We start from the raw sequence: 17936 nt of genomic DNA, 5'->3' as shown, positions 1-17936 counted from the left end.
CCAAGTTGGGTTGAGAAACAAAGGGCATGCCAAGTTAAAGGGACCTAGTGCCATCTTGCTGTCCATGTTGCTCTGTCTCTGTCCATATCATTGTCTCTCAAGAAGTGCTTCATGGTTTATCGTTTTTCTGAAACAGCTATGAAACGTTCAGTTGGTCGATTGCACTTCAGTTTTCCTACCTAGGCACGGGTTCTCCCAGCAGTTTCTGCTCATGAGCCTCTTTTCTAATAACGTGCGATTCCCTGTTATTCTCGTGTCTATCTTTATGATCTTGGGGGTAGTTGCTTGCCCTTTGTCCTCACTTCTCTTACAAATTCAAGAAGAGTTGTTGATTTTTCAGTTCGTTCAGATTTTTACTTGTTAGAATGATGTGATGACTTCCAGGCCTCTTTTGTGTGGAACCAGAAATGAAGTCCGTGTTCGGTTTTTAGTATGATAAACTTAACATTTTAGGAACATTATAACCCAGTTAAACTGATCGACTTGCCATTGTAATTGATTGACAGGTTTTTCTTTACTATTTTTGCCATTGTATTTATATTTAAAATATACCAATGATCAAAAGATTATTATGTGCTTCAGTTGCTTGAGAGAAAACATGGTTATTTCAAGTATGTAAATGGAAGATAATACTTGTTCTCTGCATTCCAGATGGTTACACCAGAACAAATAGACAGAAATTACAAAGGGGCAGATTTTGGCATCAGTGAAAGAAAAAATGTTCTATTTTGCTATCCAAAGATGGAATAGGTTCTCTTGGCAAATTTTGACTTCCTCTGCATAGTTATTTTATCATAAACTAGAGGCCCTTAGGAGATGCTATCCTTGGGATACAGCCTTTCTCTACTAAATTATATAACTTTCTGAAATTAATATTTGTTAGAATTTCAGGAAATGCTAGATTGTTTGAAGCTATGCTTTTCTCATCTTTCGTACCTGTGGATAAGGGTGAGAAGATGTACTTCCAGTGTCTTTGCTAGTGGAGACAGTTTTGCTTCTGGCTTTTGGAAAAGTAATGCTAACTACAGTAATCTTCATATACTTTTAGTCATGTCTGCTCACAAGAATCATAGATTATATTAAATATATAATTACATATTAGATTTGTGTAATTGTTTAGTTTTGTTCTAGTGTTGAAGTCCTGTATGTATCCAACTTTTCTCGTGGGATATATTGTAGTGTTTGTTTATGTGTATTCACACATACATCATAGAATACATTGTTGAACTCTACTCCCAGTCCCAGTTTCTCTTTGAAATTTTCAGGAAGGTAGATACAGTGATAAAAGCTGGATTTGTACAGTTAATCTCACAGTGGCTTGGAGACTGGATTAGAAGAAAGAGAGGCAATATAAGCACAGGGAATTAATTCATTGTGCAGCTTTTGCCATAATTTAGGTATGAGTTAGAAGAGCAGTTGAAATGCGGCTATGGTTGATATAATTAAAAAAAAGGAATAAGATGTCAGAAACTTTAGAGAGGAGTAAATAGCACTTTGCTTGCCAGTTGAAGGTGAGAGATCAGGGAGAGGAAAATGTCAAAGATAACTTTTAAGGAGAAGTTTTCCCTTAAGGTGGGAAAGAATTTAAAGGACCAGTAATTACTCAGTTTGCCTAACTACCTTTTCTTTACAGTGCCTCTTTAAGGCCATTATCAACAAGCCTGGTCAGTCATTAACTGTAATAATTGTTGTTTCTGAACAGTTATAGATGATAAATGGAAATATATTTAGACATTTGCTTCAAGATTCTAGTCAGCCTCCAGCCCTTCAAGAAAACGTTTTATAAGTGATTTTAATTAGAAGGAGCTCATGAGTGTGAGAAACCTTGTATGAAGCCTAGAGGAAGAGATAATGAGAGGAACTAAAGCTTCCTTAGGTCCATGCTACCTGATAGGCCATTATATGCATATCACCCTTCTTTCACATACTCCTTTTATAGTTGTTTCTTTTTCATTCTTCTCTGTCGTCTTCGTGTTTTGCTTCACAGGGCTATTGGAAGGCATAATTAGCAATACTTACTGGAGTTAGTACATGACCAGACATGTACTTCATTCTTAGTAAATGTTGGTTGGACCCTCCTCCTCCTGAGTACTGTTAGCAGCAACAACCTGGTCTTAAAAAATGTATACTCACATATTTATTATTTAATATAGAAAAATAATTCTTGAAAGCCTACTGTGTGGCAGAGACTGTGGTAGGCATTTGAAGATAATTGTAAGCAAGATGTCTTTGTCCTCATAAAGCTCAAAACCCTTCATAGAATCTTGGTTTGTGTTATATAATTGTTCACCTGTTTTTTTTACTGTCCTGTTTTAGAGTGAAAATATTAGAAATTACAGAGCTACACAGATAATGCTCTAGAGTAAATGACATCTCATCCACACTACTGAGAGTTTAGGTAAGAGTGATGGAAAATTAAAGGCTAGGTAAGTGATGGGATAGTGGATAAGAATTGAGGGATCCTTGAAGTGACCGTAAGATGTTGGGGAATATATTCTGAGAATATACTTATGACAACAGAGTGGCCTGTTGAGTTATCACCATATTTGGCTTTATTAAATTTGTACTGACTGATTTGTTTTTCTAAGACCACCAGAGCGGGCACAAAAGAACCAGCGAGTAGGCAAGGGTAGGAGCAAAACTGCAAATTTATTTTTGGTCACCTAGCTTCAGGGAAGGAGGTGGGTAGGGAGAGGTCTGTCGGCCTCCAGCAAAGGAGGCCAAGAGAGTCGCCTGGTGAGCTCTCAGGCGGAGTCCGGACAGGAGTGGGGGGGCTGGGAAGTCCGCCTGGGGCGTCTGCCGGGAGCAGCTTTTCTAGGAGTGGGAGGGCAATAGGCGGGGCACAGGCCTGTCGGGGGGCATTCCGCAGGTGCGACCAGGTAAATCTTGGTCTCTTCGGATTGACGTCACCTGGTGCATGCCCAGTTGGTCTGCACCTTCCCGGGCGCCGGCGGCATTTTCGCACACGCGGGAAAAGCTGGTGATGAAGAACCCGGAAGTGCGCCATCTTACCTCCGTTCGTCCAAACACTGACTCCTTTAATTTATTATAATTTACTACTCTTGCATGACTGAAAACATAGTTTCTTTAGGGATTTGTTCGAGGTTTCATTAATAATAGTTTTAGACAGAATTATGTATCAAAAAGTATGTCATATGTTATATAAGCAAAACAAATTCTACCTGCATATTAAATGATTTCAGGTAATTCAGACTAAACTAAAAGAAAGAGGGTCATAATTTCTAGCATCTTTATGGGTTGAATATTTCTATATGGAATATCTAATGTAATCATTAATATAGCTCTGGAAGGTCATTATTGTTTCTACTTTAAAAACAAATTAATCTTGGATCATGAAAGTAATATACACTAAAACCCTCATATAATAAAAGTTAATTTAAACAGACTAATGTGTTAAACACTTGCCTGGGCCAGCTGTATAACTTTCACATGATTGCTCCATGACAATTGGTTATGCTAAACAAATAACTTTTAATTATAGTTATTATTTATTGAGTAGCTGTTATGGGCTAGGCATTGTGCTAAGGAAGTTATATCTCACATTTTGCAAGAGCATTTTTAAAGTAGGTAACTATTTCCACTTTACCTATGAGAAAATGGATGCTCATGAAGTTAAGTAATTTAGCCAAGGCTACATGGTTTGGGGGTGAATAAGCTAGACTTGAATTCAGTTCTTTTTTATACCAAAGGTTTTTTTCCTTTCCATTACTCCCAAGTAGCATGTGCATGCCAGCAGTTTTTGGTCATTAATTTACTATTTGTACATGGACTCAGATTTATTTAAAAATAAATTTTGTGTTGTGTATTTATTGACAGGTAAAGATAACAACAATATAGTTTATTGTAGCAAGTTATAGAGCAGCATATATTGAAGCCAATTTTATATTAATGCTTACACACATATCAACATATCCATATGTGTGTGTACATGTGCACATACACAGAATTGAGCCAAGAAATAAATAAATGAATAATTAGTGAATAATGGTTTATACATTAGTTTTCTCTTGGTGGTCTATGTATTATGTATCTTTGTGTGTATATGTGTGTGTTTAAATATGTAAGGAGTTTTATGCAATCTCTGTTGAGCTGAAATTAACACAAAATAAAATGTACATGTTTTAAGTATGCATTTAAGTGTCATTCAGTAATTATCCACTACTTCCAAACAAGATATAACATATTTTTATCCCCTTCCCTAAACCCCCTTGCCTGTTTCCAATTGGTTACTTTATCTTCCAGCAATCACTGTCTGACTTCTATCATCATGGATTACCTCTGCTTATATTTGCATTGCATACACATAGAATGATACAATATATATATACTCTTACATCTGGCTTCTTAACATTTTTGAAATTCATCTATGTTGTATGTATGAGTAGTTTGTTTTTTTCTTATTAATATTGTTTTGTTTTTGTTTTAAGAGATTGGGTCTTGCTCTGGCACCCAGGCTGGAGTGCAGTGGCACATTCATAGCTCACTGTAACCTCGAACACCTGGCCTCAAGGGATCCTCCTGCCTCAGCCTCCCTAGATGCTGAGATACAGACATGAGCCACTGCACACAGCTCTATTTTTTTATTTTTGATTAATATTCCAGTATGTAGATATACTACAATTTGTTTATCCATTTGTTGATGGACATTTGGGTTGTTTCCAATTTGGGGTTGTTATGAATAAGGCTGCTGTAAATATTCTTGTACAAGTATATTTGTTGTCATATATTTTTAACTGAGAGTAAAATTACAGAATCATAATATTGACAGATGTATATTGCCAACCATTCTTTAAAGTGATTGTAACATTTCATACTCCTCCAACAGTGTGTAAGAATTCTGGTTGCTCCATAGCCTCTCCAACATTTGATGTTGTCATTCTTCTTGATTTTAGCTATTCTTATATGTGTGTAATGATACTTCTGTGGTTTTAATTTTCATTTTCCTGTTAATTAATGATGGTAGGCACCTTTTCTCATACTTTTTGGCCTCTTATCCTCTTCTGCTTTCACATCTGTTTAAATCTTTTACCTGTTTTTACATGGGTTATTTTATTGTTGATTTGTAGATGATAGTCATATATTGGTTATTAAAATCTCGTCTGATGTTTGTGCTGTGAATGTTTTTTCCCCATTTTGTAGATTGTCTTTTCATTTTCTTAATAGTCTTTTGATGAGCAGAGGATTAGATACTTACGTCAGATAATTAACTTTATACTAATTAAGACTGCTTTCTATTCTGTATACTTAGAAAAATATTTAACATTGATATGTAAACATACTTCTGCAGGATGGAAGTGTTAGTAATTTTTTAAAATTTTATTTGACTCTTTTATTTTTCAAAATGTCTATAAAATAATGTAACATCAGAAGTACTCTAAAAAATAAACTTCAACATAAATACATGTAACTTATGGTGACATTAATATGTAATACTCCGGTGAATACTATATATGTGCCGTACAATACATGATAATGAAGCACATATAAAACATATTACACTTACATTTATTATATTTATTTTAAACTACTTTTTCCATTTTTCCTTATAAAAGCAATGTAAAGAGATTGTTTTAATCTAATCACAGCCATGAAGTCTTCATTTTTTTCATTTCCTCTCATTTTGTACATTTTCTTAATACTCATTTAGAGAAGTTGTAAAATACAGTCCAAGACATAAAAATAAATCATCAGTAATTTTTGCCACCTAAAATTAACTTCTCTGAAAATATTTTTGATGTATATACTTTCCTGATTGCAAGAATCCTTGAATAGCCTTGTATTATCTCCTTTGGGGTAAATTGTTAACCCTATCCCTTTTCAGCTATACTTAAAGTTTTATACAGTCCTCACTTCCAAAAACATATAAGGCAGTGTAAAGTTAAGAAAATAAATCTCTTGACATTTTGGTTTCTCTTCTAAATCTGTACTTTGTTTTTCTTAATAATATGCAATAACTAGTATGTGAGAGTAATACATTATTTTCTGTTTTTTTTGAGATGGAGTTTTGCTCTTGTGGCCCAGGCTGGAGTGCAGTGGTGCAATCTCGGCTCACCACAACCTCCACTTCCCGGGTTCAAGTGATTCTTCTCCCTCAGCCTCCCAAGTAGCTGGGATTACAGGCATGCACCACTACGCCCAGCATATTTTGTATTGTTAGGAGAGACGGGGTTTCTCCATGTTGGCCAGGCTGATCTCAAACTCCTGACCTCAGGTAATCCACCCGCCTCTGCCTCCCAAAGTGCTAGGATTACAGGCATGAGCCACCGTGCCCAGCCATACATTATATTTTTAAGTCGTCTATTAAAAATAATACCACAACATATCTACAGTGTCACAAGCAGAATAGGCAACTCCTCGATGGAAGGACAGGAGAAAACAGATCAAATTAAAGATGGTTGAAATCAATTGTATTCAGCTTTACAACTGAAGATATTAAATCACTGAGTATTTAGAATTGCTGCAGTTATTGCATTACCTCCAGAGAGATTCATCAGAAATACATGTAGTATTTACAGTCTACACAATATGAGGAAAAGAGCCACTATAATTCTAGTAGTTCTTTTGTATTTTGCTTCCTTCCATTTGAGTAGTTGCCTATCATAGCAAGCTACCTACATTTAATTTTTCCTTTTTTTTGTTTTGTTTTGTTTTGTTTTTGAGACACGGTCTGTTGCCCAGGCTGGAGTACAAGTGACATGATCACTGCTCACTGCAGCTTTTTCCTCCTGGGCTCAAGCAGTCCTCCCACCTCAGCCTCCTGAGTAGATGGGACTACAGGTGTGAGCAACTGTGTCTGGTTGTTTTTTTTCCTTTTTTCTCTCATACAGCCATGGTTTTCTAAACTTTAAGGCTTCAGAGAATATCATCTTAGTTAGATTATCTCATTTCTGACCTTATACTTTTCACATATTGCTGTTATCAGTAGACAGTTTTAGAGAAGGAAAATTGGAAACACTGAGAGTAGGAAGAAATAGAGATAGGTAAACCTCTCTTTAAATTTCTTTTGCTATTTCCGTATCTATTCATTCTATCCCCCTTATAAAAAACATGTCAATCAGCTTGCTCACCACTGTAAGTGTTGACAGTCTAAGGGGTTGACAGACTGCAGCTTGAGAGCTAAGTTTGTTTTGTTGGAGCAGTGCAATGAACGGAATGTTTGTGTCATTCAAAAATTAGTATGTCAAAATCCTAACCCGTAATGTATTGATATTAGGAGGTGGGGTCCCTAGGAGGTAATTAGGTTATAAGGGTGAAGCCCTCACCAATGGAATTAGTGCCCTTATAAAAGGGACCCCAGGGAGCCCTCTAGCCCCTTTCCCTACCATGTGAGGAGATGGTGAGAAATTGGCAGTCTGCAACCTGAAAGAGGAACCAGGACCTGACCATGCTGGCACCCCAATCTTGGACTTGGAGCCTACAGAACTTTGAGACATAGGCTTCTGTTGTTGAATAAGCCGTTCGGTCTCCATTACTTAGTTTTATAGTATACTGAACTGACTAATACACATGAAAAGTCAATTTTCTACACTTGCTTTCTGATGTAAAACTTTAGAGTTGCATAGTTGCAACAGAGACTTATGGCCTGCAAAGCCTAAAATACTTTATCTGGTTCTTTACAGAGAATGTTTTTCAGTCCCTGGTCTAGCAGGTAAAGAAGAAAGCAGAGATTTCTCATTTTATTACCAGGGAAACTTAACCTGTTATTTCAAGTTAGAAAGTTCCTCAGAGCAGCATTGTACCACATGAATGTTAGATAGTAATTCAGTGTCTAAAATGGTCCTAATACTGTTTTAATTGATCTGGGAAGCCAAATACTGTCTGGGAGGTGGAGGTTCTTGGTAATTATATAAAGGAGAAAGCTTTGAGGAGGAGAAGGAAGGAGAAAGGCTGGTTCATTTTGGTTTGAGTTAAGAAGGATAACATCTTCATTAGGCAAACATTTGACTCATTGTTGAGTTACCACCACCTGTGAATTTTTAAATTATGTACGTGCAGTTTGTTGTTGTCATCAGTTTTCTTCCACGTCTATGTGAGATACATTAGAGAGGGAGTTGTCTTGTTTATTGCTATATTTCCAGTACCTAAAACAGTACCTGATCGTAATAGCTATTCAGTTAATACTTGCTGAATGAATACACTTAGATGCAAGATTTTGCTTTGTAACAAGATTGTGGTTTTAAAAAAATGTCTGCAATCAGTTTGTACCCAGAAAATAGGCTGTATTTAAAAATTTGTAAACCTCTGTAAGGAATCTTTCAGACTAATCATCCTAACTGTTAGATCATTAGGTAACAGTAACTATATTGTCACAAGTAAATCTTACTATTTGCTGCCTGACAAGCTAATGATAAATTGAAGTAAAATGTTTAGATTATACATTTCCATTAGATGCATTTCACACTAGCTGCTATGAACCTCAACCCTGACTTTGCAAACGACCATAGGTCCTAAAGTATCTAAAGCGTTGTTATAAAATTTTTATGAACTTCTCAAATATAGTTAAGTCATGTTAATGCCATTGACTTGCTTATAATTTTTCTCCTACAGTCTTTTCAAACAGATACAATTTATAGTAGTGAAAAGATATGACTAAATACTAACAGTGACCTATTCATGGCCCCTTGTAATTCTTTTTAATAGATCCAGTCTCACTCAGTGATGGATCATTCGACTTTCAAAATAACTCCCCAGAATCACTAAGTATAAAGACATATGCTAAACCGTAAGTCTCCAGCTCCTGAGCCTGGACTGGTACAGGTCTGTGGTTTGCTAGGGACCGGGCTGCACAGCAGGCGGTGAGCAGCGGGGGAGTGAGCATTACTGCCAGAGCTCCATCTCCTGTTAGATCAGCAGCAGCATTAGATAATTAATAGGAGCACAAACCCTATTGTGAACTGCACATGTGAGGGAGCTAGGTTATGCCCTCCTTATGAAAATCTAATGTCTGGTGATTTGAGGTGAAACAGTTTCATCCCAAAACCATCCCCACCCCGGGTCCATGGAAAAATTGTTTTCCACAGAACCTGTCTCTGGTGTCCAGAAGGTTGGGGACTGCCACGCTATATCACTTAAGATTGAATTTTATTTACATTAAAAATAATTTCGTCTGTCATGAAAATCAAATGACTGATCTCAGCATATAGCAACTTCAAAGCAATTGGAAATAGCTAAGTAGTGTACTTAGTGCTTTGACACCACATTTGTTGTCATAGACAACACCCTGTATAAAAGAATGGAGTAAGGTAGGCAGACACAAGCTAAATTTAAACAGGACAATGCAAACAGTTTCATTTGGTGAGGAAAACACTAATTCAAAACAAACAGTTCCTTGAGTTTGTGTTAACAGATAAGTCTCAAAGGAAGTCATAATGGCTCTTAAACTAAAATATCAAAAACTTGATAATGTATTTTAAAAATTGTGCTTTTGTTTTTATTTAAATAGGATGGCGAAGATTTTAATAGTTTATAGCCATCTGAAGAAATTGACATTGTATTCCAGAGGTGGCAAACTACTGCCTATAAGACCATATCTGGCCCATGGCTTGTTTTTGTAAAGTATATTTTTAAAGCATTTTTTTCGTTACTTTAAAGATGTTGCTTCACTATCTTCTGTTTGGACAATAAATCCGTTGTTATCCTTTTTTGTTTTTGTTTTTTTTTTTTTTTTTTTTTTTGCTTTATGTAACTTTTTGTTGTTGTTAATCTGGCTACTTTTAAGATTTTTCTCTATCAGTTGTTTTGAGCAATTTGATTGTAATCTGCCTAGGTCTAGTTTTCTTGGCTTGTTTTTGTAAAGCAAGTATTTTTTTTTCTTCCATTACTTTAAAGATGTTGCTTCACTGTCTTCTGTTTTGTCCTGTTTTGGATAAGAAATCCGCTGTTATCTTTTTTTTGGCTTTTCTTTTCTCTGTGTAACTTCTTCTTTTTTTTTTTTTTAATCTGGCTACTCTTAAAATTATCTCTGTCAGTGGTTTTGAGCAATTTGATTATAATCTGCCTAGGTCTAAAAGTTTTCTGCATGTTTCTTATGATTGGGGCTTGTTGAGCATTGTACTGGTTTATTGTTTTCATCAAATTTGGAAAGTTTTCATCCATCATTTTTTTCTTTTTTTGCAAAGAAGACTTTATTAGGTGCTTTCTCTCTCTCACGAGGATTTGGGTCCTTCCAGGTGAAACTCCAAATTACTAGACACTACACTGCTTCCTTCAGTTGCAGCAAGTTTATCCCACAGTGGGTACTCAGGAAAGCATCTTGAGGGTGAATGGGTTTCCAGCCATTCATGGTTAAGTTTGTCTGATGCTTTTGTTAGTTAAGAGGTTCCTGTGTCATTTCTTGGAAGCAGTTTTGTGTCTCCCTCCATATAGTCCACCATCTGGCTGCACCCCACCTCCATCGGTCCCCCAGCTACCAGATAATAGTGAATGATTCAGAAGGTGCTGCTCTGGGGCAGCCAGGCCTTTAGCTGCAACACAGAACAATGAACAGCAATTTCCAGCTCCCCCCATGGGTCTGATGCAAGGGCATTTTGATGGCCTTCTAGTTGCACAGGATAGAGCAGTACGACAGCAGAAACACCACTGGCAGCACCTGGCAGGGGACAGGAGCCATGTTTGCAAGAGGCCTGGGCAGGCTGGGTGGCCTTTATCCATCATTTCTTCAAGTAATTGATCTGTTCCCTCAATTCTTTCTTTCCTTTGGGGTTTCCAGTTACACATATGTTAAGCAGCTTAAAGTTCCACAGCTCACTGGTGGGGTTACATCCCAATACATCCATTGTAAGTGCAAAATGTCTTAAGTCAAAAATGCATTTAATGTGCCTAACCTACCAAACATCTTACTTTAGCCTAGCCTACCTTGAATATACTCAGAACACTTACATTAACCTATAGTTGGGCAAAACTATCTCACACAAAGCCTATATTATAAGATGTATATTTCATGCAGTATATTGAGTACTATACTGAAAAACAGTGGTTTTATGGGTGAAGTATAGTTTCTACTGAATGTGTATTGCTTTGGCACCATGTAAAGTTGAAAAATTAAGTCTAACAGTTGTAAGTCACGGACCAGCTATATATTTTATCTAATTTTTTGGTTTACTCAAATGGGGACAGTATGTTTGGTCCCTTTTACTACATTGTAGCCTTGTTATCAAACAGCTATCAAGTGAAAGTTATGATGTTGAGATTTTTCTTAGTCTGTTTTATGCTGCTGTAACAGAGTATCTGAGACTGGGAAATTTATAAAATACAGAGATTTATTTCTCACAGTTCTGGAGGCAGGGAAGTCTGAGGTCAGGGGGCCTTTATCTAGTACGTGCCTTCTTGCCATGTCATCCTATGTTGGAAGGTTAAGAGAGCACTGGAGGTGGGGTGAGGGGAGACATGCTTGTGAGAGCAAGAGCACAAGCAAGGTGGGGGTGGTACATGCAAGAGGGAGCCAAAAGCTTTTATAACAAACCCACTCTCATGATAGCCCACTTCCTCCTCAACAATCCATTCATGGGGCCAGAGCCTTCATAACCTAATCACCTTTTAAAGGTCCCATTTCTCAACACTTTGCATTAGTGGTTAAGTTTCCAACACAACTTTGGGGGAACACATTCAAATAATAGCAATATTTAAGATTTTGTGGTTGAGTAGTTCCAGGCAGTGATACAGAGCTGGACCATGGGTATAGGGGAGTAGAGATGTGAAGTTAATTTGATTCATCACAGAGACTTTGAAGTCATTTAAATTAATAGATTTGGGGTGAAGGGTAACACTTTAAACCAAGAGCCAAAGTTGTGAAGTTTTAATACTGCATGTTTTATGTGTTTCAGCGGGAAAATACTCATAAAATTATGTTAAATTGTCTTGTCTTTCCTTCTAGAACCTTCTGATAACTTAAGAGAGATTCTCCAAAATGTGGCCAGATTGCAAGGAGTATCAAATATGAGAAAGCTAGGCCATCTGAATAACTTTACTAAGGTAAGTAACTTGAATTTTTATTATTATCTAAAATTCTTTGTTCCTTACCACACTTACTAAATGTTTCTTGACCATAATTAAATACAAATTCTTGTGTATTCACTCAGCATTAATGCTTTTCTTTCCTGCTTCTCATGGATTTTGTCCTGTGTATCTTAAACTTAAAAATATATTTGTGTAATGGAATCATTATATCTTTGTTATAGAAAATTTGGTAGGTTCAGAAAAGAATAAAATCACTGAGAAATTTACAGTTCAACCTTTTATTCACATAAGGATGCATTTCTTTTGCCTTCTACTCATTTTACTTGATAATATATGGTACAGGCATACATTGGAGATATTGTAGGTGTGATTCTAAACCACTGCAATAAAGTGAATGCTGTAATAAAGCAAGTCACAAGTTTTTTGGTTTCCCAGTGAGTGCAAAAAGTTATGTTTATACTATAGTGTAGTCCGTTAAGTGTGCAATGGCATTATGTTTAAAAAAATGTATGTACCTTAATTTAAAAATACTGATTAAAAAATACAGTCATCTGAGCCATCAGCAAATTGTGGGATTTTTTTTTGTTGGTGGAGGAACTTGCATCAATGTCAATGGCTGCTGCCTTATCAGAGTAGTGGTTGCTGAAGGTTGAGGTGACTGTAGTGATTTCTTAAAATAAGACAGCAATGAAGTTTGCCACATTGACTCTTTCTCTCGTGAAAGATTTCTCTGTAGCATGCAATGCTGTTTGATAGCATTTTTCTTTCAAAATTGGAGTTAGTCCTCTCAAACCCTGCCACTGCTGTATCAACTAAGTTTCTGTAATATTCTGAATTATTTGTTGTCATTTCAACAGTGTTCATAGCATCTTCACCAGGAATAGATTTCATGAAACCCCGTTTTTGCTCATCCATAAGAGGGAACTCTTTATCCATTAAAGCTTTTTCATGAGATTGCAGCAATTCAGTCGCGTCTTCAGGCTCCCACTCTAATTCTAGTTCTCTTGCTATTTCTCCCACGTCTGCAGTGAGTCCTTCCACTGACACCTTGAATGCCTCAAAGTCATCCATGAGTATTGGAATAAACTTCTTCCAAATTCCTGTTAGTGTTGAGATTTTGATTTCCTCCCATGAATCAGGAATGTTCTTAATGGCATCTGGAATGATGAATCCTTTCCAGAAGGTTTTCAATTTACTTTGACCAGATCCATCAGAGGAATCACTATCTATGTAGTGTTACTACTATCTATTGTAGTGTTACAAAATGTATTTCATTAAAATAAGACTTGAAAATCAAAATTATTCCCCAATTCCCCGATTCATGGGCTGCAGAATGGATGTTGTGTTAGCAAGCATGAAAACAACATTAATCTCCTTGTGACTATCAGCTCTTGGGTGACTAGGTGCATTGTCAATGAGCAGTAATATTTTGAAAGAAATCTTTTTTTTTTTTTTCCTGAGCAATAGCAAATACTGTTTTCTCAACAGTATGTTTAAAATATTTAGTAAACCATGCTGTACACAGATGTGCTGTCATCCAGGCCTTGTTCCATTTGTAAAGCACAGACAAAGCAGCTTTAGCGTAATTCTTAAGATCTCTAGGATTTTCAGAATAGTAAATGATCATTGGGTTCAATATAAAGTCACAAGCTGCATTAGCCCCAGACATGAGTTAGCCTGTCTTTTGAAGCTTTGAAGCCAGACATTGACTTCTCTTTAGCTATGAAACTTCTCGATGGCATCTTCTTCCAGTTGAAGATTGTTTCATCTGCATTGAAAATCTGTTGTTTAGTATAGCTACCTTGGTCAGTGATCTTAGCTGTGTCTGTTGAATAACTTGTTGCAGCTTTTGTATCAGCACCTGCTGCTTTACCTTGCCATTTTATATTATGGGGATGGGTTCTTTCCTTTAACCTCATGAACCATTCACACTTTTCTTCTGCAGCTTCCTCACCTCTGTCAGCCTTCATAACGTTTAAGAGAGTTAGAGCCTTGCTTGCTCTGGGTTAGGCTTTAGTTTAAAGGAATGTTGGTAGCCAGTTTAATCTTCTATCTGGACCACTAAACTTTCTATCAGCAGTAAGTCTGTTTTGCCTTCATATTATTTGTGTGTTCATTGGAGTAGTACTTTTAATTTTCTTCAAGAACTTTTCCTTTGCATTCACAACTTGGCTACCTATTTGTCACAAGAGGCCTCTCTGGACTTTCTTCACTAAGCTCAATCTCTAACTTGTGATTTAAAGTGAGAGATGGTTGACTCTCCTTTTTACTTGAACACTTAGAGGCCATTGTAGTGTTATTAATTTGCCCAATTTTACTAAGTATTGTGTCTGAGGAAATAGGCCCAAGGAGAGAGGGAGAGACAGGAACAGCCAGTTGGTGGAGCAGTTGGAACACGTATTTAATTAAGTTCATCGTCCTATATGGGTCCAGTTCATCTTGCCCCAAAACAATGATAATAGTTACATTGAGGATCACTGATCATAGATCACCCTAACAGATAGTAATAATAATGAAAACATTTTTAGTATTGTAAGAATTGCCAAAATGTGACAGACGCACAAAGTGAGCTCATGCGTTTGGAAAAATGGCACCAATGAACTTGCTTGATGCAGGTTTGCCACAAACCTTCAATGTGTAAAAAACACAGCATCTGTGAAGCTCAATAAAACGAAGTATGCTTGTAAGTATTCGTATTTAACTACATATGTGTGCCATATTTAATAAATATAGCCATAAACCCAAAGAACTATATTATAACTTTCTCTTTTCCTGATGTTGCATCCCCATTATTTGGATCTAAATTAGAGCCCAAATTGTAGGGGCCCTGGTCCCAAATAAACATTGATTTGATCTCTAATAGCAGCCCAGAATTCTTGAGTTTGATGAGTGGATTGGTATATTTCTCAGCCTTGTAATGCTGGACAGCCAATTCATGCAAACACTAAAATGCCTGCTATTTTGGGAGATACCCTAAAATAGAAAACAGAATGGGTCTTTGGGATAATGTTCCCCCCACCTTTTAGTATATCAAATATAAATTGTTTTTGATGAAATAATTATTTTATGTTTTAACCCTTTGCTACTGAAAATATCCACAGTTCATCGGTATTGGTATTGCCTTGAAGCTTGTTTGAAAATGTGCTATTTTAGCCCCACCCCAGACCTACTAAATCAGGATCTACGGTTCAGTAAAGAGTTTGAGCTGCACTCTTTTAATCCTTCCAAATATTCTTTAAGTAATTGAACTGTAACTTGGATTTGATTTTTATTTCATAGAAATAGAAGGGGATGAGAATATAGTCACTGTGGAATACAGTTTTTTTATGTAGTATAGTGCAATAAATATAGGGTGAGTTTTTTTCTATAACTAGGGAAGTGAGCACATAGGCATTTATTTTTCCTTAGTGAAGTTTTAAAATATTCTGGCTCTTTTTTAATATATAAGAGATGAGAAAATGATTTTATATGAGGGATGAGAAAGTCATTTAAAAAACTTTTAAAAATATTGAATAGGTACTGGAGAATGGGCTTTCAGAAATATGTTTTTGTATTTTGTAGTGTGAGTGAATGTAATGAAAATCTTCAAACATCTTTCTTCAACATGGTGATGAGATAATGTCACATCTTTAAGACCCCAGCATTGTTCCAAGGTTGCAAAATGCATCTTTTAGTTTCATTGTCTTTTATTAAATTTTACAATTTTATTTCACCAATCTTCACTTAATTCAAATAAGCCTCAGTTGCTTAGTTTTAACCATTAAAAACAATTATAATAGAGGTCTGTGTCCTGTTCGCAATTATGATTGCTGTTATAACCAAGTTTGTTATAACCTTGATATATAGTTCCACATCTCTTGCCAACTAGGATTCTGAAAGTTGGGGATGGAGGTAAAAATGGCAGTAATTCCTGTTATTTTACTTTGTTACCAGCATGGGTCCTACAGCAGTCTTAAAAATCTAGAATAGTGTTGCCTAATAGAAATACGATGTGAGCCACATATGTAATTTTAAATTTCCTAGTAGACACACTAAAACAGTAAAAAGAAACATGACATTAATTTTTAATATTTTTATTAAGCCAGTATATCTAAAACATTATCATTTGATGTAATTAGTATAAAACATTATTAAATGTTATTTTACTGTTTTTTCATACTAAAATTTTGAAAGCAAGTTTATAAGACTAGCCACATTTCCAGTGCTTATAGCCACTTGGAACTAGTAGCTAGTAACCACATTGGACAGTGAAGCTTTTTGGAACAGGAGTGGCTTAAAAGCCTTCATTTCTAGGAATCTGTTGAACACCTCTTATTCTCCCTTCTCATTTATTTCTGTCTGGGTCCCAGGTTCTCTTGCATTAGGATTAATTTCCCTTTTTTCTTTATTCTTCTCTCTCCAGTTTCCTTGTTTTCTGTCGGTCTAAATTTCCCCCACAGTATTTCACTAAGTTATTCACTCCACCTCCTCTCTCTTTCTTGATTTGTGCTCCCCCACTCTCTTCTGCCTTTACTCCTTCTCATCCCTTCTCTACTTCTTCCTTTTTCCCCTCTTCATCTTCTCACTCTTCTTTCTTCACCCTTCCTTGTCACCTTTCTCGTCCTCCATCTTTTCTCAGTCCCTTCGCCCCCTTTTCTGTTCCCCCCTCCTTCCTTTTCTCTGTTGTACCACTGTAGAGTATGCAGTGATATATCTCTGTAATGAAGGCTCTAAACTTTTGTACTTTTTATAGTCTTGTTTGTTTTTGTTTTACCATATCCTTTAAAAAATGATTTTCATATATCCCTCTGGCCTTGGTGCAAGCTTTGCAGCAGCCCCTTTCTTTGCTATGTTGCTATGATTTTAAAATCCTGATAGCCAAACTTACTGGAATTTGTTCTAAGAGTGAGTATGCCCTGAGTCACAATCTTAGAGGCTGTCCTCTGAATAGAGTCCATGAACTTTGGACTTGATAAAATCTATTTTGACTGCTTAGTGATGTGCTGGGAAAAGCTTGAGCTTTAGATCAAACAGATGGAGACTTGCAGCACAACTGTGATTAACTGTCAGGGCAATCTTAGGCAGATTTCTTTACTCAGAGGTAATCTTGCTTTCTGTAGAGGCAAGATCTCAGTCTAGTGCCTGGCACATAATATGTGCTCTGTAATAGGCGGTGCCTTGATTCAACCTCATGTTTGGTTTTTGTGTTTTTTTGTTCTTTTTGTCACCGCTCTAGTTTTTTAGCTGACTATAAGATGGTGAGTCTGCTTAATACTTTGAGTTGTCAATTGGTAAACTATTACTGTAAATCAGGGTTCTTCAATGCCGGCATTACTAACAAATTGAGCCAGATTATTATTTGTTTTGAGAAGCTGCTGTGTGTATTTTAGGGTGTTCAGCATTGTCCCTGGCCTCTACTCACTAGATGCCAGTAGCACCCCCGCCCCAAACCAGTTGTGACAAGCAGAAATGTCTCCAGATATTGCCAAATGTTCCCTGGGAGACAAAATTGCCCCCCATTAAGGACCATTTCTGTAAATAAATGTGTGTGTAGATTTTATTATAAAATTTATTCAAATATGCAGCACAAAATAAACACTGAATTTAATTGTACTGTGTCTTGAATTCCATTTGTTAGAGACCTGAGTTTATAAATATTTAGGTAACTAGTATTCCTATAAAACCTGCAAATTCATTTGTTTGCTTATTGAGTAAAATTTAGGAATTCTTAGAAATTTCTAAGAATAGCTCTATAGAATAAGAAAATAAGAAAAATAATTATGATATCAGGACTAGTGGAGTTTGTTTGCCACCCTCTTCTGTGTTTCCATTTAGTTGATAGATATGCCTACTAAATTTTATCTGTTTTATTATTTATTGTGGGTTGCTCTGTTATTAAACCGAGTTTCTCAAACACAAAAAATACATAATGTTTATTTTTCCACCCTCATATCCCTCTCTACTCCAAAGTGTGTCACATA

General features: G+C 36.3%; 1 protein-coding gene and 1 pseudogene across 5 annotated transcripts in view; one reads left to right on the top strand and one right to left on the bottom strand.

The window, feature by feature from the left end:
- RICTOR (RPTOR independent companion of MTOR complex 2) overlaps nt 1-17936 on the top strand; it is a 130566-nt gene that overhangs the window by 36190 nt on the left and 76440 nt on the right. For 4 of the 5 annotated variants that reach the window (XM_030926793.1, XM_030926792.1, XM_030926789.1 and 1 more), the window contains exon 3: nt 11894-11991. In XM_030926793.1, the coding sequence (XP_030782653.1) occupies nt 11894-11991 (98 nt within the window). Of the gene's footprint in view, nt 1-8661; nt 8744-11893; nt 11992-17936 lie in introns of all 5 variants that reach the window. The other variant, XM_030926791.1, reaches the window with a different exon arrangement.
- On the bottom strand, nt 10481-10630 carry LOC115896465 (annotated as a pseudogene).

Source organism: Rhinopithecus roxellana, chromosome 3 (genome assembly GCF_007565055.1).
Source record: "Rhinopithecus roxellana isolate Shanxi Qingling chromosome 3, ASM756505v1, whole genome shotgun sequence".
Classification (NCBI taxonomy): domain Eukaryota; kingdom Metazoa; phylum Chordata; class Mammalia; order Primates; family Cercopithecidae; genus Rhinopithecus; species Rhinopithecus roxellana.
This window is presented reverse-complemented; position numbering and strand designations above follow the sequence as displayed.